The sequence below is a fragment of the Phalaenopsis equestris genome, unplaced genomic scaffold (assembly GCF_001263595.1).
Source record: "Phalaenopsis equestris unplaced genomic scaffold, ASM126359v1 Scaffold000002, whole genome shotgun sequence".
Classification (NCBI taxonomy): domain Eukaryota; kingdom Viridiplantae; phylum Streptophyta; class Magnoliopsida; order Asparagales; family Orchidaceae; genus Phalaenopsis; species Phalaenopsis equestris.
In genome coordinates, this window is record NW_018164444.1 from 49,662,878 (window position 1) to 49,685,431 (window position 22,554).

General features: G+C 33.9%; 1 protein-coding gene across 1 annotated transcript in view; it reads left to right on the top strand.

The window, feature by feature from the left end:
* Positions 1 to 2,550: 2,550 nt before the first annotated feature.
* The window catches only part of LOC110017987 (protein KTI12 homolog), a 39,526-nt gene continuing 19,522 nt past the window's right edge, over positions 2,551 to 22,554 (top strand). The window contains exons 1-3 of the mRNA XM_020715189.1: positions 2,551 to 2,763; positions 4,985 to 5,088; positions 11,114 to 11,170. Of these exons, the coding sequence (XP_020570848.1) occupies positions 2,610 to 2,763; positions 4,985 to 5,088; positions 11,114 to 11,170 (315 nt within the window). The 5' untranslated portion in view covers positions 2,551 to 2,609. The remainder of the gene's footprint in view (positions 2,764 to 4,984; positions 5,089 to 11,113; positions 11,171 to 22,554) is intronic.

Sequence of the window (22,554 nt, forward strand, 5' to 3'; positions counted from 1 at the left end):
CAATCCTGTCGTACAATTTAAGCCCTAAACTCGTTTTAGGACTCCGAGGTAGTCGTTTGTCATGACTTAAATCCTTACATCTTCAAGATTATTTGTGCTGATTGCTTCACACAAATGTAAATCCTAATAAATAAAAAAAATTGCAGGATGAAACATCTAAATGATTTCTCTTAAATTGAAGCCAAATAATAGGATAGCTTGGGAAGTCACCAAAGTTCTCCTTCGGCTCTGTGTCATCCTCTAGTTTTTCCTCATTTGGACCCCAAAACAAAACGTTCCAAATTTGAATCAATCCCCTTTACACTTCTTAGTCTGATATCTTTAAAATATCCTTACCAATTGAACTCTTTGAAGATATTCTTTTTCTTGGTTTTATCGAGAGTATTCTTAGGTAACTTTTGTTACCTAAGATGTAAATTAATTATAGGGGCTTGCCCCTATAGGAAGCTTTTCCCGAACCCAGCATAATATAAACCTTATTTAATTCCTTATATTAAATTGAGGAATTTGTCGGTCAATACATTTTTGTCGGTCAATACATTACAATACATTAGTTTCACAGACCAAACAGATGTCATAACTTTTTTTAGTTTATTTGATCGAGCCTCACCCTCAATTCTTGTGTTCATCATTCGGGATAGATACAAGATTTGAGGTAAAGCGCTCTTTTCATCTAAAGTATGAAAATTATGGGGTCAGTTTGACTTCATCTTTTTTCAAAACCCAACTTTTTCAACGTTCTTCCGAAGCGGGCAACGGAATTTCAACTTCGATGACCGACAGCTTTTTACGGGCAAACCCCACACCAAAAATAGTGCCGACAATAGTCTCCCTACTTGAGTAATTGACATCATTATTAGTTTTCATAACAAAAAAATTATCCACCAGATAGAGGTTTCCATCTTTATACTAGATCTATTGTTGAGATATTGTTCGCTTCGGTCCTATGCCTCATGGTTTTGTCTCATTAGTGCAACTTCACAGGAGGTCACTTATCTCAGGAGTGTTCCCGCACGAGTACATTCAAATTTGGAGATTTTTATGAAATTTCAACAATTGCACCAAAATGCGTCTTGGCGTTTGAGAGTTTAATTTCATTATACTTAAGATATTTCATAATTTCCTCCACACAAGTAAATAACGCCACCGTCAGTTTTCATAACCTATAATTATCTACCAAGTATATATTCTTATATTCAAACTAGTCTAATGCTTTGATATCATTTGTAATAACTCAAACTTTCATCAATGAAAATATTGTCCACTTTAACTTAACTGCTTCACGATGTTATCCCATCGGCGTAACTTTTGAGGGTCACCCATCTGAAGAGTGCTTATTCACAAAAACACTTACCATTGAAGTTTTAGATGAAATTTCAACTATTACACCAAAGAACAACTAAAGTAAAGGGCTAAACCCTAAAGAGTAACATCCAGACATGATAAAGTCTTATATTCAATGTTAAATATTCAACTTAACATCCGGGCATGACAAAATCTTATATTCAATGTAACCTTTATTTTTGTCTTATATAAAAACAACTACAGTATGATAAAGTCTTATATTCCCATCTTTATGTCGTAACAATGGACTCCTAAAATGTCATCGGGGACATCTTTGGACTAAAGCAGATCAACCATTATCGTGTGATGAGGTGTTTCGATGGGAAAAAAATTACGTACGATAGATGTACGCAGCGCTACGTACGATTTAGAGGTTATGTCGAGGGTATAAGGGGGTTATATCCACGACATAACCCCTTGTAACCTTCATATAACATTCTGTAACTTACTTGTAACCTACTAATAAATTCTTAATATATGATAACAGAAACGCGAAACTTATTTGTAGGTTACAAGTAGGTTACACAGGGTTACATGGATGTTACAAGGGGTTATACCACAAATATAATTCCCTTATACCCTCGGTATAACCTCCCTTATACCCTCGGTATAACCTCAAAATCGTACGCAGCGCTGCGTACGTCTATCGTACGTAATTTTTTTCCGTTTCGATGCATCACCCAATCTTTCATTCATCCAACACTGGTTGATACAACACTCTTCTTGTATTCTATGACACTTTGTTAATGTCATCAACCTTCAATATCTTCAACAACTACACAAAGGTACACAATTTATATTAATTAGTTTAAAATAAAATATTTTCTTATATACACATATATACATTGATGGGTTAAATGTGATATCTTAATATCAAACCCAGACAATTTAAAAGATACATAATTTATATTAATCACTTTAAGATAAAATATTTTCTTATATATATATACATTGATGAGATTTGTTAGGAAGATATCACATTTATATAAAAATTTGCATGATATGAAAGAAATATTTTTGGGGCATTTGCATGCTATCACATAATTCTTATATATTTACATATCTACTACTTGAATTTACATATTTATACATATAACTTAAATATTTAACACCCTTAAAAATATTCTTATTATTTGTTTTTAAAAACTAAAATACATATTTTCATTCTAAAATTTATAAATATAAGTATAATGATTGCTTGTTTCCGAATTAAATTCCATCGATCTCGGCGTCCTTTGTAGTTCGATCTGAAAAACCCTGAAAACATGGCGCTTGTGGTGATCTGCGGGCAGCCTTGCAGCGGTAAGTCGACGGCTGCACGTTGCCTGGTGGCCGCTCTGGAGGCCGTGGAGCCAAAGCCAACTGTAAGAATCATTGACGAGTCCTCCCTACATCTCGGGCGAAATCAGAGCTATGCAGGTGATTCCTCCACGCCCCCTTCCTGTTGCCTCTACTTCTGTTGAAGAAGCTATGGTCCATAAACCCTAAAAGACAGTTTGGCTACAAGATTTAGCTAGTCTTTTTGCTAAATACAGCCAGAAATATCACTACTTTTTAAATCCCATCGCCATGTTTTTCCATAGCCGTTAGCAAACCATGGGAAGTAAGATTTAGGAGATTTGCTCTATTTTTTCTCACAGTGAAATATTACCAATCAATCTGCTAGGTTCCACAACCGCATTGTTTTCAGAATTGAAGGCCACTTGATTTTACTACATTTGGATTTGCAAGCTTTAATAAATCCCACGTGCTGCCACCCCTACCCCTAGTTATAGTTATGAGCCTGCTTTATGAATCCCAAGACTCTTTTATCATGTGTAAGATATTGATTGCATCTCAAACAACATGTGTAGAGATCATAATGAAAATAGAAGACGGAGGGTTACAATGAGCAAATGATTAACCCAATATAATGACATTTTTAGCCCTGAATGATTTAGGTTTTTGTGAAAAAAGGTTATTTGATGATAATGGGCATCATTAAAGGCCTTTTGTGTGTGATTATTTAAATTGATGTGATTAAACATAAGTATGTAATTCTTATGTAAAGCAATTAACTTGAAAGCACCTTGAATGGAAATAGATTATCTATTTCCGGTGAGAGAAATTAGTTATTTGATTTTTTACAAGGATAGAAGCAGAATGGAGCTTACATTTAACAGTTATTGCCCATAGTGGTCTCACAATGATTAGTTTTTGGTGGTATGAGGGTTGATCATGAAAAAAAATTTGTGAATTATGTAGGAAATATTCCTTATGTTGTAGATGTTAATAATTTTATTTGTCGACATATTTTCTTGAAGTTTGAATTCAAAGTTAGGAATTTGGAAAATTCCTACGAAATTTCTCATGGATATGGTTCCTTGTGTACTATTTGCAGCAGAAACAACAGCTCTATGAGAATATGTAAATCAAGATATCATTAATTCAAGCTGAAAACAAAAAAGATCTATAAGTAAAAGTTCAAGGTTTAAATATTGCAAAACAAAAAAAAAGGCAAGCTCTATTTAAATTAAGCATTCTAAGAAAATCTAACCTGTTAGATTTGTTAAGCTTGATATGTTTTATATTTTGACAAATGAAGCACACTTAAGTTACTGAGGAACTTTATTGACGAGAGAGAATTTCTTTAATTTAACCAATTCAAGGACTCAAATTTGAGGAAGCCAATGAATTTACCCAGCTGCGAAATATTGACACTGCGAGGAGCACGAGATCACAAGCATGAATACAATTTGACATGGACTTTAGCAATTTTATGCAGTGTAGGATACCACTGTATAAGTTGAAAGTTAATATATCTCTAGATTATGCAATTCTCATGGAATTATGTCTAGGCAATAAAAATTAATGGCATACTTAAAAATAGTTGGCATTGTTTCATTTCATGGTTTATCAACTAGTCCTTTTGGTTTTAGTTTGTGTTTGAGATTAAAGTCAAACATGACTCATTAAGTTTGATTCAAGCAAAAATTTGATCCAATTTCAATCAATTTCGAAAGATAATTTTCATAAACTTCTTGAATTGTTAATGGCGATTCCTAAAATGAAGTTGGGGTTTCAATATTAAGTGACGTGGAGAGATGCTACGGAAGTTAATGGAAGCTGTATAGAAATGGAGAAAGTAGTAATGAAGAAAAAGAAGAACCAGATGCATAACTTAAGAGGAAAAAGCATGCCGAGCATCACGATCATTTTAATAATCACAATTTTTAATTAATGACACTTGAACTTCTGTATGCTATAGAAGATTCTACATAAGTAGACAATATGCTTAAACTTTTCTTAAAATATTTAATGATATTATCGCCCACGATAATTAAAATTAGGCACTTGAAATAATCATAAACTAAAAAAAATAATTTAGATAATGACACAAAAAAGTATTAAGATATAATCCCTTTTTTTATATATCATTTAGCCTTAGGATGCAAACTCTAATTGTTTTAGCATGTAGGAAAACTTATTTTGGGCGATGTCATGATATTGGTGGTGGTTATGGCTTTGTTCATGTTGCGGTTAAACTCTTTAGTTCTGTTATGTATTCATTTTCAGGCTTAGAGTATAAGCCTAAATTTCATTTTTTACTTAACTTATTATTTGTTAGTTAATATATTTTAACACACTTACCTTTATTTAGATATGACAACAGAGAAGAATTTAAGGGGAGTTCTAAGATCAGAAGTTGATAGATCCTTGTCAAAAGATAATATTATCGTTGTGGACTCCTTGAATAACATTAAGGTGGGCATTTTCTTTGCATTTGTTGTTTTATTTTTCATACAATACAACAATCATTAAATTAAGCTATGCTTTATTGCAATAATCTCTTGATTAGTATATTGACATTCAAAGCTATGTAATCTAAATCCTATTTAAGAATTATCCTTTTTATGCCCACTTTCTATGGTATTATTATTTGGAATGCACACAGCAAAATTATTGAACTACTAAAACCTTCTTTGTGATAAGAATAAACTTTTACAACATAAAATGAAATTATATAAAAGCAATGAATATTTCTTATAGTTTATCACTGATACTAGCTGTGGAGGTTCGTAACTTGCTCTATATTTAATTTTTAAGGTACTACGTTGATGTAATGATTTTTGTTTTTTTTTAAATTGGTTTTAAGATACAATCTATTTATTTTTTGAAAGCATATGTGGTGCGAAGTGTGAGCTGCACTTTGCATCCTCTTCATGTTCAACAAATTGCCAAAGATTGCGCTTTGCTCAATTAACTGCTGAAGCGGTCGTGTGTAGCACTGCAAACTAATGCATTTCATTTTGGCAGTGTTGATTCATTTGATATTATAAAATCACTCATTTTCGTTTTCCTTACATTCACATATTATCGATTTTTCCCTAAAATATAGAATAGCTGCAGCTTGATCTTGCCTTTCGTACATTTACTTTCCTATTTCAAGCATCGCATTTTTTCAAGTTTGTATTAGTTTTAAGTCATCTAATAAATATTGTATGTTTTTTAACTATTAATGAATGTATAATATAATTATAAATTTATACAACTTATGAGCATTTTATATGGTAAAAACTCCACTTTACTCCACATTTTATGCTTTGAAGCAAAAATGAACTCTTGCTTATCTTACTTTGTTAATGTCTTGAAGATATTGATTATAGTAGAGCACAACTAACGAGGTTTAGCCTCAGATTCCTTTTTAATCTATTACAAAAGTATCTATATATAGAAAAAAGGAGAATGCACCCCCTATGGTGCATAAATTCAGTTGGAGCTTGAGCTATAAATCATGGTCCGACCACATTTCAACTCTTAACAATCTCTTTAGCTTGATGGTGCAGATCTTTTGATGGAAATTTAACTTGAATCAAGTTGCATTGTAAAACGTCTAATAAATAAATTTTGATTTAATGTGATTTTTTTTGGTTTAAATATTTTCTTACTCCCCGTTCGACTATATGTTTTCTAAGTCAAACTTGATTGATGAGTTGGGAACGAGTCACCTAATAATTTTTAGAGCATAATTATATGTATATTGAAAACAAAGCTGAGAAACATTATAAAAGTTCAATGAAAAAGAAAACTTCTGGAAAAAAGGGTAACATACTTATAAAATAATAAGGAAATTGGAACAAAGAGAATATGAAAATAAAAAATTTTTAAAAAATTCCAAGAGCATGTTTATTTTCATGGACCTTCTTAGGATTGTTGAAGCATGTGTCTCCAGATTTTTGATCGCTTGAAAATCTTGTGAACTTCAAATTTTAGAAAATATAAAAAATTTAGTATAAATAAAGAGGAAAAATGGTAAGCTCAATTTTTCACACACAAAGGGAGGAGTTGATATAGCTTGCATTCCAAATGCTGGCTAAATCACAAGAATAATTACAAATCATCTCCCCCTGGTTGAACTAACTTTTTTTATATTAGTTTGAATATTGGCGGTTCAATTGGGTATTTCACCAATATGTTTGACAATGCATTTATATTAGGTGTTCTTGCCTCCCTCCCTTTAGACAAACTCGCAAGTCCTAACTTCTGGACTCTTCATTATCAAAGTTTTAGGGTGCACCTCAATATTCGATTCTCTACACATGGAGTAGGGTTGATAAGGTCTACAGGCTGACGACTAACTAATGCCAGATCTCAATAGGGATATGTTGATAATTGTCCGATCCTATACATGCAAAGGGTAGAGTTGGTAGGGATAAGCCAATAATTGTCTATGGTTACATATAACGAGTAGAGTTAATGAGGACTATAAACTAAAGATAACTCGAGGCCCGATCTCTTAAATGCAAAGGGTAGAGTTGATGGGACCCATTGCTTGACAACTTCTATAACTTTGATCCTTTGTACAAATGTGACACTATGGCATAGTTGACAAAGCGGAAAAAAAATCCAGAAGAAGCTATGCAAGTAAGGCTCTCAAATTGACTTCAAGGGACGAGGCAAATATTGAAGATCGTGACATGTGAAGCATGATACATTAAAAAAAAAAGAAATTAAAATAAAGATTCATGCCACTAGTGCATGCATTCATCTTCTTGATTTACATGCCAATATGTTCACATTTCAAGACCAAATGAAGACAATCAAGGTTAGCCCTCCTTTTTATATTTTTCAAATATATTGCACACAAATTAAATTTCATCTACTCATCAATTTGACATCATCAAGTCAAGAAAAGTCTGCGGAGGTTTGAAATAGTGACTGTATGTTATAATCGAAGAGGTTATTAAAATCATTGATGTTCCCCTTTACAGTCAAGCAAGACGATGAAGACTCCTTGACCCTAATGACACACAAGGTTATTAGAGGATCATAATCGGAGAGGTCGACATTCAAACGAACATTACATGTTAAGATGCAAAATTTTTCCTAGCCAATCTTGTGGTCAAAGAATTTCAAAAAAATCAGGCAAGATGCATTCTAAAATTCATAATGCCTCGAAATCTTTAGTTGAAAAAATGAATGGATGGCCGGTGGGATTATAATGGTTGGCATTTCAAAGGCACTGATCGTCATTTTGCTAATTAGCCAAAAATAGCTATGCAAGGTAGGCTCCTACTCAACATGCTTAATGGCTAAGCTGGTGTTCTAAAACTCCAACTAGACATGCTTTAATAGGGCAACTTGACAAGCTTCAACTCAATTTGGGGTTTGATTATTAACATATATTGGATGAAGTGGTTTGTTGGCCAAATCATTAAAGTTCTTGACCATGTGATATTAACTTTCAGAAGTCCTCCCCTATAATCGGTACAGTTATACCTAATCATAATCAAATGGAATTTTTGTTAAAACAACATTCATTTGTACTCCAAAGATAAGAACTTATTTCAAGCTCTTTTCATGATAATGAGCATAATGAAATAGAAATCACAACAAAAAAAAATTTAATTCAATTCAAAGCATCCCCTACATACCCTATATAAAAGTTGACGAGGTCAAAATAATTAGATAAAGGAATGATAAGCCATTTTATGCTCATAGCAGTTAATTATCCATTGTTCATTACGGCTTGATAAAAATGACAAATTGGAGTTTGACCAAAGCTCATTAAGAGCAAATGTTATATAAATATATTTATATGATTATAGTAAACTATCATCTGTTAGTAAGGATGTGACATATGCCTTTTGACTAGGTGGATTATTTGATTGCGATTACACTATTATATTTTGGGTACACCCTAATCCTGAATATTCTCTATGACTAAGCATATTAGGTTTGAGTCATAATACACATTTAATAGGATATGCAACCCTTTATTAAAAATTGGCCCATTTAGCAAAATTTCTTCCAACTCTAGAAGTTTCATTTGAATAATTCAAAATATGATTGTTGATAAAAAATTGTTAGACTTGATCGTGACAATATCTACTGACTAAATAAAACATGGATAATGATGACCTTAGATGACCAAATCATGGGATATAAATTAAGGTTGGCATTTTCCTCTCATTATACCCTTTGAGCTGACGATAATATAGTTTTTTATCTAATCTAAACCGGCGTTACTAAAACAAAATATTGTAAATTCGTCTAATTAGATCACACTCAAATGGGGTGATTAATCATAGGAATTGCACTCATAGAAAAACTTAAATCAGGTCATAAAGTCTTTGTTAGAAGATAAAATCTCCGTGTAGCGTTTTATTTTATATCTAATATGCCATATGAAAATATGAATATGATGAAGCTAGGCAGGGTTTTTTAGAGTTCCCATCTTGATTACTTGAGTTTCATTCATTGCAGCATTTAGTTATATTATAATCTTAGACTCTTAAGATATTTTGCATCAAATTTATATCAAAGCTTAAGCGTGCATCATCATGTCAACTAGTAGTAAGTCATAACAATAAAAATAATCACATGATGCATTTTAAATATAATCAAATATGTTATGATTCTAGACATTTATAATGTGATTGCCATGAGGTTTAAAGTAATTTTTTTAAATTCAATGGAAGATATAATTAAAGAGATTTTCAAATTGGATTGTTTAATTTGAATTTTTTATTTGAAAGTTTGATTTCTAGACTATTAGAGTTGCTAAAATGAAAGTAGTGAGATATATTCAATTATTCTGTTGAAATATTTTTTTTTAAAATTTATATGGCACAATAAAAAACATAATCTGAAAGTGGAATTTTTGTCAATCATTTATTATAGGTATCAATTTAAAGATCATAAACAAAATAATTTTGGTGTGTTTAATTATTATACAAAGTTTGTCTTGTAGTAAAATAGTTTTTACCTCTAAATTGTTTTGTTATCATTATATATTTTTTTAAAGATATTAAGTGAAAAATTAAAGATTAATTAAATTATATTCAGCAAATTTATTTCATGTTGTTTAGGGCTATTATGCTATTAGTTAACCTTTTCAAAGAAAAAGTTTTAGCTTGTCTTCAACCTACACCAACACACGAATCATGCATAATAACTCGTATCGGAGAAACAATAGTTTATGAATATTTTTGATAAGTCAATGATTGGAAGGATTCAAATCAACTGAAGCAGGTATGAATTCTGTGAGGTGTATAATCGTTAGCTTTTAGTTTAATAAAATTTTAGATTTCTTTTGTTGGATTCCGAGTTTTTCAAATGTGGTGCAAGTGCGAGTATTAATTTTTGGGAAGCCATCGTTTTTTTTTCACTGGTCTTTTTGACTATTTGTGTTGAGCCATTTAATCTTGAACTATTTAAAATGCATAATTTAGGCTATAGACTCTTTAAAAATAGATCAAAGCAGTCTAATGAAAATTGAAGTTGGTGGTGTTAAAAATGAGGCCGTTTTAGTAGAACATATTTTCTTCTTAAAATATTTGGTAAATCTAGTTTTTTTATTTATTTAATTTCCTCATGATGGTGGGAGCAGATTGAGAGCATGTTGGTTACGAAAATGAGTTGATTTTTAATAATAAATAATTTTATTTGATATTTTATTATCTTAATTCTACTATAATAAGAAAACAAATTCATTGTTTTTCTATATAATAGAACCAAAATTAAAATAAAGTAAAATATTATTTATTACAAGAAATCAATTGAATTTGCAACTGCATGGTCTCAATTCATTTTTATTATATGCAAATTTAGATGTTGTTTATGAGAATATATGATAAGTAGGAAATTAAATTTATTAAAATATTTTAGAAGATTTTGTTTTGAAAGAATTTTTTTTGAAGCACCATTAACTTTAGTTTCAATTAGTTTAAATGATAGGTCTATTTTGATCATTGTTTAACGAGCCTTTGAGCATTTTGCACGGTCTAGAAATAATACGGCCCCTCACAAATAGTTACGGACCATTTTGATCCTTTTCTCCATATATCTATATTGATATGAGGCATGAATTTTTTGTGTTGATGATCTCTTATTGTGCTCTCTTTAATCTATAAAATTCATTGTTGATTTTTCTAGTTCGATCGATTTTAGTTAAAACAATTATAAACTATTTTCTTGTTATAGTTTGAATCCCGATCAATTGTATTTTTTAATTTAAAAAAATTCATTGAATTTCTTTTTTTTTACGATGCTTTTTTCTTTACTATCAAAGCGTGACTTTACCTTTTTCCCAAATCCTTTATGTAATGAAAATTTCCTTTTTTATTCATATAAATTTTGTGGAAAAGGTAGTTTCTAGTCGGTTTTCTTATTTTTTTTTATTGATTTCTGTGTTAATTGTTTCTACAATGAAAAACTATTGGCAACCATTAGAGGGTTGTCTCTCTCTATATTTTTTACATTATCTTTTGTTTTGTCCAATGTGCAGGGTTATAGATATGAACTGTGGTGCCTTGCTAGAGCTGCTGGAATAAGATATTGTGTGGTAATTAGCCATATTATCTTTTGAATGAAATGTTGTGTTTTTACCAGAACTTTATGTTCCGGGTGATGCACTTTTATTAGATGTATTTGTATAACTTAAGCGAGTTAATATACCTAACAAATATTATCAGTGATATTCATGGTTGAGAATGCTTGGTTCCAACTCGTAATTGGTAGGTAAACCTACATGCCGACATGTCTAATGATAGTTTTTGTTGTCTTCCCTTATCCTACATACCTCTTCGAATGCATACTTTAATTCTTATTGAGAAAGCTTTGGCAGACACAAGCAATACCCAAATTGGAATTACCATCAATTAATGGCGATTAATTCACTGATTAAAGTGATATTTCATTAATAAATTCAATTTGAAATTCTCAACAAAGTATTCAAATTAAGAAACTCATGCCTAATTAGCCTATCCCATCTTTTATTAATCTTCATGAATTCCTCAAAGTATAATGAAAATCACTGGTTGAGATTCTTATGAATGACAAAAGGGGTTCTAACTTGAGCGATAGCAGTTTGTTTATTGGTTTAGAGTATAGTGATCACAAGTTCTAGTTCAGCTAATGACTTCCTTTAAACAAATTGTTCTCTTGCTCCTTTGGGTAGCTCCTTGCCGGGTATTTGATTTTTAATGACCCTGTGTTCTATGTTTAATTAGTAAAAAAAGGGATAGTTTTCTATCCTTCTAAAAACGGAAGATTTGCTATTTTTATGAGATAGAAGAACAAAATTTTTGAATTAAGGGGAAAAAATCTTTTTTTTTTATTATATGAAATATCAGTTACACCATTCTAAGGTTTCTAGATGCTGTTTAAGAGGTGGATCTAGCGGGGAGGTGGTCATGGAATAGCAAGTGAACAATAATATTCAAGGTCGATGGTGTTTGGAGTAGATAAGAGGTGTTCAACGGTTGTCTGGAATGAAAACAGTGTGAGAAGCACAAAATGCCGGCTTCGACGAGACACAATTGCTGAGGGAGCTACAGACACACTAATTGTAAAAATAAGATGATACAACACTCCTTAGAGAAGAAAATCAGAGAATAAAATTTCCAAATGCACAAATCCAAAGCAAAAGTCTTCAAAACTAGAAAATAACAACTCATAAAAAGTTTTCAAGCAAAAGTAACCTTTATTCTAATTAAAATAATATTAAATAGGGGCACATGACCGAACAAAACCCTGGCAAGCGGTAGAAATTCAGCTGGGTGCGACAGAGCCTGCCTCGCTTTGGTCCCGTGATCACGACAGAGCCTGCCTCGCTTTGGTCCCGTGATCACGGTAACTCCCACGTCAGTCAAGAACACGATCATATGATCAATAAGATGATATCTTGAGAAAAAACAGACTCTTTTCTTTGCTAAATAACTTTTTCCTTTGTTAGTTTGATGTTGTCGACCGTTGAACTCTTGGAAAAGGCTGAGCTATTTCAAATGCTAGTTCATTTTCCCGGTCTCGTCTTTTCTCACATGCTGAGCTTATCATTTTCTTTTATGTTTTCGTATTTTCTCATAAAGAAAATGCTTGCATCGTAATTTGCTGAATGTAAGAAGAGGCTTTGCAATTTTTACTAGAACGTTACTTAATATCAGGATAATGAATGAGAAGCTACAATTTGCTTCAATATGCATTTATGCAATAACGAGTGTTATAGGATCATGAAGGTTGTATAGATAAGAAATTGTTGTTTTTTGATGGATTATGAAGCTGAAGTGTTATTACTAGGTTCAGGAAATGGATATGTTCATGAATACAAGTTCTATGAAGGATTTAGAATAGGTGGGAGTTTAGTGATAATTGTCATTGTATGATTTGCCTTGTGCTGAATATGAACTATTTGATTTATAGCATCCAGTAAAAAAGTTCAATTTTTATGTTTATGAGTAAATTAGATTTGTATTTCTTTCTTTTTTCTTTCTAGCTTGTTCTTCCTACTTGAACCTAGCTAAAATTTTCTTTTGATTCTTTTTTAAATAATTACGTCGGGGTGGCTGGAATTGATGTTGATAGAATAATGAGTAGAAGTGGTATACAACAAGTAGCATGGCCAGAAAGTTATGCATTGAGATTTAATTGGGTCTATGATGTTTACTTCAGCTATAATTTAGAGGAAAAAATATAGCTTTTTTATTGTAGCCGAGAAGCTTTTTTTTTTTTAAATTTATTGAAAAGCAAGATAAATTAAAAAAAAACATGCATTTTTTTAGAAAAGCGTAAGAGCACTTAATTTGTAAAGTATGCAGTGCTTTCGTTACTAATATCTATGTCTACGTGATTTTGTTGTAAGCTTTTGTTCCAAGTATCAGGACCTTATTTAGAACCATTTTGTTTAAGATTTGAGTCTTATTGATAGTTCAAAGAATTTGGGCTGTTTTTGTTCATCAACGTAGTCTGACCCTGGATGGCTTAATGAATCCTCACTCTTCTTTCCTTATTGTAGACTGCATGCGAGTTATTTAAATTTTTGTAAAGCCTTCAGCACAATTTCTAACCATGCTGCATTTGGTCTACCCCATTTTCTTAATTTTTAAATATGAATTCCATTTGCACATTTTGTTTATTAAATTTTTCTCCATTTTTATATGCCCAACTCATATTAGTTTATATTTCATTATTGTATCTTTATAGATGTTACTCCTATACCTTAGGGTGTAAGTGAGCCGCGAGCCAGCTCAAGCTCGATTCGTTAATGTGCTTGTCAAGCCATTAGCTCGAGCTCGAGCTTAAACTAAAGTTGGTTTATTAAATGAGCTTGAGCTTGTCTGCACTCAACTCGTTGGGTTGCAAGCCTAATCCCGATCATGTCGATGTCATCGGTGAGTTTCCTGTTGTTAGTGCCGTCAGCCGAGCTCGAGCTTGAGCTTATATTTTGATAAGCAAGCCAAGCTCCAGTTTGACATAACTCGGCTAGGATCGACTCATACAATGCGTTTGGGGCGGCGGTGTGATGACATTGCGGTATCACACCACAAATTTTTTTTTATTTGGCAAAATAGTGTTTTGCCGGTTTTTTCAAAAAACTGTAGTTGAAAGTTGTGTTTTGCTATCGGACCTGACTAAATGCAGTGATTACTAGAAAGCTGTGGCCTAACTTTTTCAATTTTTTTTTTTTTGTAATAACCACCGCAACTTTTTGAACTACTTCTTCTTTTGTAACAACTTTATAGCTGCTTCTTCAAACAGCTGCAGCTACCCCAAATAGACCCTTACAACCCTATCTATACCCATACTATTATGATTTACTAATCCTGCCATCTTACATTTGACTCGTATCTATTGTAATATTCTCATTTCCACCACATTTGAAATATGCAGCTATCCTACATCCCAACACTCATATTCATATTAAAATTGTCGGCTTTTTATTTTAATTTCCCAAGATATTCTCATGATACTTGTCAAGTGCTTTTTCATTTTGAACAACCTTAGCTCTAAAATTTATGTTATTATTTACATTACCATTCTTTAGTTAAATATTAAGAAGCTTAAATCCATCACGCTTAGGCATCACGTTATTTGTTAGTAATTTAATTTGATTACCAGTTCAGTCTCACTAAGAGTGCATATGTTATAGTTTATCTACCATATGAAATTCTATAAATGTATAATGAGGAATGTAATAGACTGCCATTTATTAGAACAAAATTTATTAGAACAAAATGTTGGTAGAACAAAATGTTGGTTTTTTTTTTTTTGAAATTATTCAAGTTGTTTGTGATTCTTTTGAGTCCAGTACAAGCACAATTTCCTAATTTTTAGGGAAACGTTCTCCTTTTACTATGTGAGAACAGAGTTTTCTTTGGTGAACACTTCCCTCCATTTCTCTCTTTTTTTTTCTTTTCTCTAGATATTTTTTTACCGCCTTAATAAATTTCTTTATTTTCTTAAAAATTGAAACTGAAATTTTAATTGTTGTGGAAAAGTATAATTGTTTGCTTACTTTGCATGGCTGGAATTCTTGTTTATCTTCATATCTATTCTATCATTATATTATCATTTAGGTTCTAACTCTCATATTCTCTTGTTTGCATCTAAAAGGCTGGCATATTTAGTGGTCTCTTATATACTAAACTTAATTTCATTTGGTTGATCAATATTCGTTATATCATTATAGCTGTATAGAAAGCATAATCTATTTTGCATCGTGATGCACATTAGTCTTGATCGGACTGTCGCCATCACCTCTTCACTTTGCCAATTCTTTTTACCAGCGCGTGTTCTTTTTCTAACGTTTATATAAACTTATGTACAAATCTTTAAATGCAACCATTCGTCTTATGCATTATAAAGTCTAGGTCAACTATACAATTCCAATTTCCCTCTCTTAACAATCTATCTTAAAATATTAACAACCACCTTTTGACCTCATTTTCAGTGAGGTCTTAGTCTCCTACTTCTAGAACCCATGATCTAGCTTTAGGAGTTCCTTGTTGAGCATTCTAGCGGACTAGTATTGAAGCTCACCTCCCATAGAACTTCGAGCCACTTCTTGACTGATTTTTGTGCAGACCTCACATGAGTAGTCCCAAGCACTCAACTCTTAGTTGTAAGGGCTACAGACTAACATGTAGAGGGTCTGAAAATGAGTTACTACAGGATTAAACGACATTGGGTGAATCCCCCGTGACTCGGCAACGCAAACACTGCAATTCACGCATTCAACGCGCACAAACATAGCAATTAACATCACCGACACTTATACGCATTGCACTGACAATTAAACCAAGGCCAATTTCCAAAATGGTTTGTCATGAGCATAAGATTCGAATGAAAATTAATTTTTGCCATTTTTTGACCTGATCGTCGGTGAACTTGTCCGAATGATCACAGATGACAAAACAGACCACACGGATGCGTCTGAGAAGTCGACCTTAGCTAAGGACATCCATATCAATATGGCTCTGTGCGCGAGCAATTAACACGAAAATCGATGCATGTTTTTTTAAATTAGCGGGGTGCGGACCCGGGCTCAACCTAGATTCAATTCAGATTCGATTTGGGCTAGATCTGAGTCAATAACACCAGTTCACGCGGTCTGAATTTAAAATTCAAAATTTGAAGTAAGAACAATTGACATTATTTGGATGTTATTACGTTCTTAATTAGACCCTGCTATTAATGAATCACACTCCTCTCCATATTTGGCCTGTAACGTCTGTTTTGGACAACCGAACTAAATAATCGACCAAGGAGTTGGGCTTGGGAAGAACGAAAAGAAAAACTTCGCTCGAGATCCTCTCCCGCTCAGCTCTCCTTACCTCTCTGCATCCGACACCTGCTCTCCTCCCTCGACCAAAAACCGAAGCCCCGCTCGCCTGCCTCACCTCCCCCTCTCGCGAGCTCCCTCTCCTTCCAGGCATTCGACCTCCCCTGCTCCTCTCTGCGAACTGAACCCCGTTCGCCTGCTACCCTCTCTGGCGCGACAGAAGCCTCCCTCCGCTCCTCTTAGTTCGTGCGACTAGGAGCCCCACTCGCCTCGCTGCACCGAAGCCCTAACCTTCTCTTCTCCACCGACAACTCTTGGTTCGCCTCTTCCTCATTCCTCAAAGCCCGAGGTCATTGTCTTCCTGGAAGTTTCTTCACGTTCGAAACGTACCAAAATAATTTTGGAGGCATTAGATACTTTGGTTTTGAAAGGCTTACCTTTGCGCCAATCCAAGTATTCTGAGTATGCATCTTCATTTCACATTTCCTTCATCTCCGGTGACCGTTTATTCTAATTAAACTGCTTAGATGGCATGAACTAAAGTTGTAGGTAGTTTTCATTTTATTTTCTAAATGGAATTTGATAAGTTATATATTGCACAAGTTTTCGAACTATAAAACAAATTGCCTCTTTGATCTGATTTCCAATTCTTGTGTAAACACTTGATTAAATCAACTGAATCATTGAGGAGCATAGAATTTTTGCATTCATTAAAAAAAAATCATGTTATTTCAAATCATTTTGGTAGACACATTTTGATTGTCAATTTTTAATATATAAATCCTTTCTACTTCCTTTTTTTATTTCGAATTTGTAATGTTATGTGCATTTATGGTTAATTTTACTTTGATCAACGATTCTATTTATAGGACTTTCAAATTACTTAGAATGGTCTTATACCTGCATAAACACATCACGCCCTAAGATGCATTAGAAGAAACTATTTCTCCCAATTTTCTTTACTTAACGAACATGTTTTGTCATTTATGCGTACTGATTTCTTATGTTGAAGCATCACAAGCTACAAGAGCCTAAATATTGATATTGTGGTTTATAAAATAGTTTTTTCTTGACTCACTTGCAGCTAATTTTAAGGGCATTTACATACATACTACACAATTCTGCTGTATTTACGTATCTCACCTAAGCTTTCATGGTTACATAGCACTCAAATCTTTAATTTGATATCAAAAATAGCTTTATTTCTTCTTTTTAAAAGTGAAATCCACATTCTCATGCATAGGTTCCTGGCACCAAACAACTATAACTATAAATAAAAAGTTTAGGTGCAAGTACATTTGAATTGAGTAGCATGTATGTAAATATCCCCACATTAGTGGGTGGCCAGGTTCAAATTTCCGATTCAATACTATCATAAGCTTTTTTTAAGCATGGTTTGTATGTGAATATTTTCTTTGCCTTTAAAAGTGCTATTTAGTGTTAATTAAATTCTGTTTGGAGTTGCTAATCGCTGTAGGATGCTGTTTGGAAGCTTAAAACTGCTGTTTGGTGCTAAGAGTGTTGTTTGGAAGTTTTGAGTTGCTGTTTGGTGATTAATAACTGCTGTTTGGTGCTAGGAAGTGTTGTCGGGACCTTAAATAAGCTGTAGAAAGCTGCTGTTTGGTTTGGAAGCTGTAGGGGAGCTGTAGAAAGCTGCTGTCTAGGTTTGGGAGAGCTGTAGAAGCTGTTGAAAACTGCTGTCTAGGTTTGGGAGAGTTGTAGAAGCTGTAGAAAGCTGATGTTTAGGTTTGTGAGAGTTGTAGGAAGCTCAGGATTGCTGTTTGGAAGCTTAGAGTTTCTGTTTGGTGATTAATAACTGCTGTTTGGTGCTAGGGAGTGCTGTTTAGAAGCTTAAAACTACTGTTTGGGGCTAGGAAGTGCTGTTTGGAAGCTTAGAGTTGCTGTTTGGTGATTAATAGCTGCTGTTGGTAGTCCCTAGCTGCTGCCCGGAGCTGTAGGAGGCCTTAGGATTGTTGTTTAGGCTTGCTAGTTGTTGTCTGAATCTGTAGGAGGCCTTAGGACCGCTGTTTAGGCTTGCTAGCTGCTGTTTGGAGCTGTAGGAGCTTTTCTGTATCATCGGTTGTTTTACATGCTTAAGCTCATATTTGATATACTCATTAAATTCTCAATTATATTTGCTTATTTTTACATACGATGCTGACGTCACAACAACAACATATACACCAGGTACGCATATACATTTTATTTATGGTCATTTTTATTATTGTATTTTACTCTTGCTTTAATATATCACGCATGCCTGATTGCAATTTCGTTTTTAAAGTAAAAACATTTTTCAAAATTAAATAAAATTAAAAAAAAACATAACACGTAATTTTAAATTTACGGGAGTCCCTCGGATGAGGTAACCCACGGTTGCTAACGAGATCTCCCTAGTTTAAATAAGCTTAACAACTCATTTATACTAGGTAAATTCAAAAAAAAATAGTGGTGTCAGAACGAGAGAACCGTGAGGTCCTAACCGGTGTCGCTCTAATCAACTTTAACCCCTCTAATCAACTTTAAACTTTAACCCCCCAATAATGCTTGAATGACAACAAAACCAAAACCTTGAAACACACCTGATAAAACATTTTGAACCTTAGACTTTAGAACTGCTACTTCGATGAGGAGCTTGGAGCTAGCTTTGTGGGCAACACGACAATGAGCTTGGATCAAGCAACAAGAGGATCTTTAACAATCTCTCTCGCCTTTGTCTAAATAACAATCCATAGGACTTCGAGGTAGCTCGCACAGCGCGACATAAATCCTCACACCCTCTTTAGCCTCATGTACAACCATTATGTGCAGCGTAAGTCCTAACTCGCCTTAGGTTCTGAGGTTGTCGTATGGTACAACGTAAACTCTTTTATCTCTGCGGGCTATTTGCATAATCATATATTATGCAAGCGTAAGTCCCAAATAATAAAGTTGATAGGATTTAACACTCAAATAATATTGTCTCGAAAACTCAGCCACACATTAGGATAGTTTGAGAAGTCACTGATGTTTCTTCTCAGGATCTATGATATCTCTTACCTTTTCCTTCTTTTGAACTACTGAAAATAACTGTTCCTATTTGAGCCACCCCCACTTGCTTTTCCACGTCCTACCGTGGAAACCTAAACTTTGAATTCTTGAAGACTAGTACCTCCGATCATCATCGAGATTTTCTCAAATGAACCCCGTCATTTGGGATGTAATTAACTATAGGGGTTTGCCTCTATAGGGAACTTGAAACCCACGTAAAATATACCCTACTTAATCTTTATATTATGTATGGGAACTTGTCAGTCACACGTGAAAGGTTTGCAGACCAAACGGATGTCACAAATCTCTTAATTTGCAAGATTGAGTCCATCGCCGAAGTATACGCTTCTCTTTCGGGAAGGTGTAATATTCGCGGTATCAAATGCGATTATGCAAATTATTGGACTAATGAGATTTATTTGGTTTTATTTTTCCAAAATTAAAACATAGTGCTTATAAAACCCAAACTATATACTTCTTATATTAAATTAAATTTCAAAATTATTTTCAATTTTCAAAATAAAAAAAAAATTGACTAACAAACTACTCATATGAGGTCTGCACAAAAATGAGTCAAGAAGTGACTCAAAGTTCTATGGGAGGTGAGCTCCATTACTAGTCCGTTATGATAGTCAACAAAGAACTTTTAAAACTAGATCCTGTGTTCTAGGAATAGGAGACTAAGACCTCACTGAAAATGAGGTTAACAAACGAACCCCAAATAGGTGTGGCGTGCTGAACAAACACACCGTACATCTTGGTGTTGACCGAAGTGACAAACACAATAAAAAAAAATATCTAAGCATATCATACTTAGAACAAATCGATCTAGAGTTAGGGTTAAATTTGAGCTGGGGCTTTTCACTAAGGATTTCCCAACCCAAGGACAATAACTTACTGAAGATCGTCAAATGTTTCCGCTGGGGATGAAGGGATTCGCCACATGTTTGCGTTGTTTGATTGTTTTGCTTGCATCATTTGATTTGATTGTTATAAATTTAATTGAGTGAAGATATCAGTTTGAGAAAGGAAGTTCGAGGCTGCCAACATGGGATTTATGACAAAAGAGACGGCCGCCAACAATGAATTTACGCCAGAAGAGGGCCACAAACAAGGGGTTTACGCCATAAAGATGACCACCAACAAGGGATTTATGACAGAAAAGAACCACCAATAAGGGGTTTACGCTAAAATTTAGGGACTTACAATAAGGGATTTACGGTGAAATATAGAGACTACCAACAAGGGATTTGCGTCAAAATATAGGGACCACTTTTAAGAGATTTACGTTGAAATTTAGAGATCACCAACATGGGATTTACATCGAAATTTAGCGACCGCCAACAAGAGATTTACGTCGGAATTTAGGGACCATCAACAAGTGATTTACATAGAAATATAGAGACCATCAACAAGAGATTTGCGTCGAAATATAAAGACAACCAACAAGAGATTTACGTTGAAATTTAGGGACCACTAATAAGTGATTTACGTCGAAATTTAGGGACCACTAACAATGGATTTACGTCAAAATTTGGAGACTACCAACGAAAGATTTACGTCAAGGAAGACAGAGAACCAAGAAGAGTGCAGTTATATGCAAGTAAAACCAAATAACCTCTTCCATGTGAAATGGAGGACCAATGTTCCTGTGGAAGGAGACTTTGGCCCGAGGAAAGACGACAATGACGATAGACTGAGAAGGCTCGACCTCGCCGGGTCAAAATTTGGATTTAAATTGGTTGGTTTGGATTGTTTTGACTTTGGATATCACTTGACAAAAGTCCCCTAATACACACTTAGAGGTGTCCTGTCTCACAACTCCAGAGACTATAACCCTTCAAGTTCCGGGTCAGGACAGTATCCAAACGGTGCTTTGTTGTCATCCATCTTTCTGAAAGTGATGGATACTCTCCTCCGTGACACTCCTAGAATACAGTGTTTTGTCAGATTGGCTCTGTTTTCCTTAAGTACTAACACTGATCCAACTGGAAAAGGGATCTCTACTGGCCCACGAAATTCACCCGGGCCAACGACCCGCAACTCTTTTCCCATCATGATGTTGCATTTGCTGAGGAAGGAAACTGTGCTGAACGGTCTCAGAAAATCGTAATGGTCTCAGGAAACTGTATCCCACCACATGTAGACCATCACGATTTCCTGAGTCCGTTCTGCACAGTTTCATTCCTCAGCAAATGCAATATTATGATGGAAAAAAAGTTGCAGGTCGTTGGCCCATCGTACGATTTCCACCTCTTCTAAACCCATTCTTTGTTGATTCATCGTTGCCTAAATCCTCACAAGATTTTGATGAGTTGGTTGATGCATGACATCATAAGTTCAGATCTTACTCCAGCTCCACCTTCACCTCCACCGCCAACGCCTAGCCTAGACCACCTATCATTAATGTTTACTCTAGAAGTCTTTGTTCCCCTAATCCTAGTTTGGCATCGATATCATTTTTTGTAGATCCTCATTTTAGTGACCTTGATTTACCTATTGCTCTTCAAAGATGTAAACATCAATGTGCCTATTCCATTTCCTCTTGTGCTAATTATAACCAATTATCATCTACTTTGTGCTCATTTACTGTTTTTATTGACTCTATTGAGGTCCCAAAATCTATTTAGCGAGCCCTATCCCATTCTAGGTGGTAGGCAATATTGCTTGATGAAATGAATGTCTTAAAATGAAACATGGGAACTAATTGAACTACCTTCTGGCAAGAAGAGTGTTGGTTGTAAATTTGTCTTTGCAATTAAGTTTAATTCTCATGGATCTGTACTTTCCTTAAAGCTCAGTTGGTTGCTAAGTGTTATGCTTAAACTTATGGGTTTGACTACTTGGACACATTTTCTCTGATAGTTGAATTCAGTTCGTTTCTCTTTTTTTTGGCCGCAATGAATAAATGACCCCTGCACTAGTTTGATGTGAAGAATACCTTTCTGCATGGTGATTTTTAAGAAGAGGTATATGTGGAGCAAGCTCCTAGGTTTGTTGCTCAGGGGGGGTCTACGGAAGTATGTCATCTTTGGAAGTCATTATATAGATTGATGCAAAGCTCCCAGGAATAATTTGAAAGATTTAGCCAAACAGTAGAATTTTGAGATGCAGAAAAGTTAAAGGGATCTCACTGTATT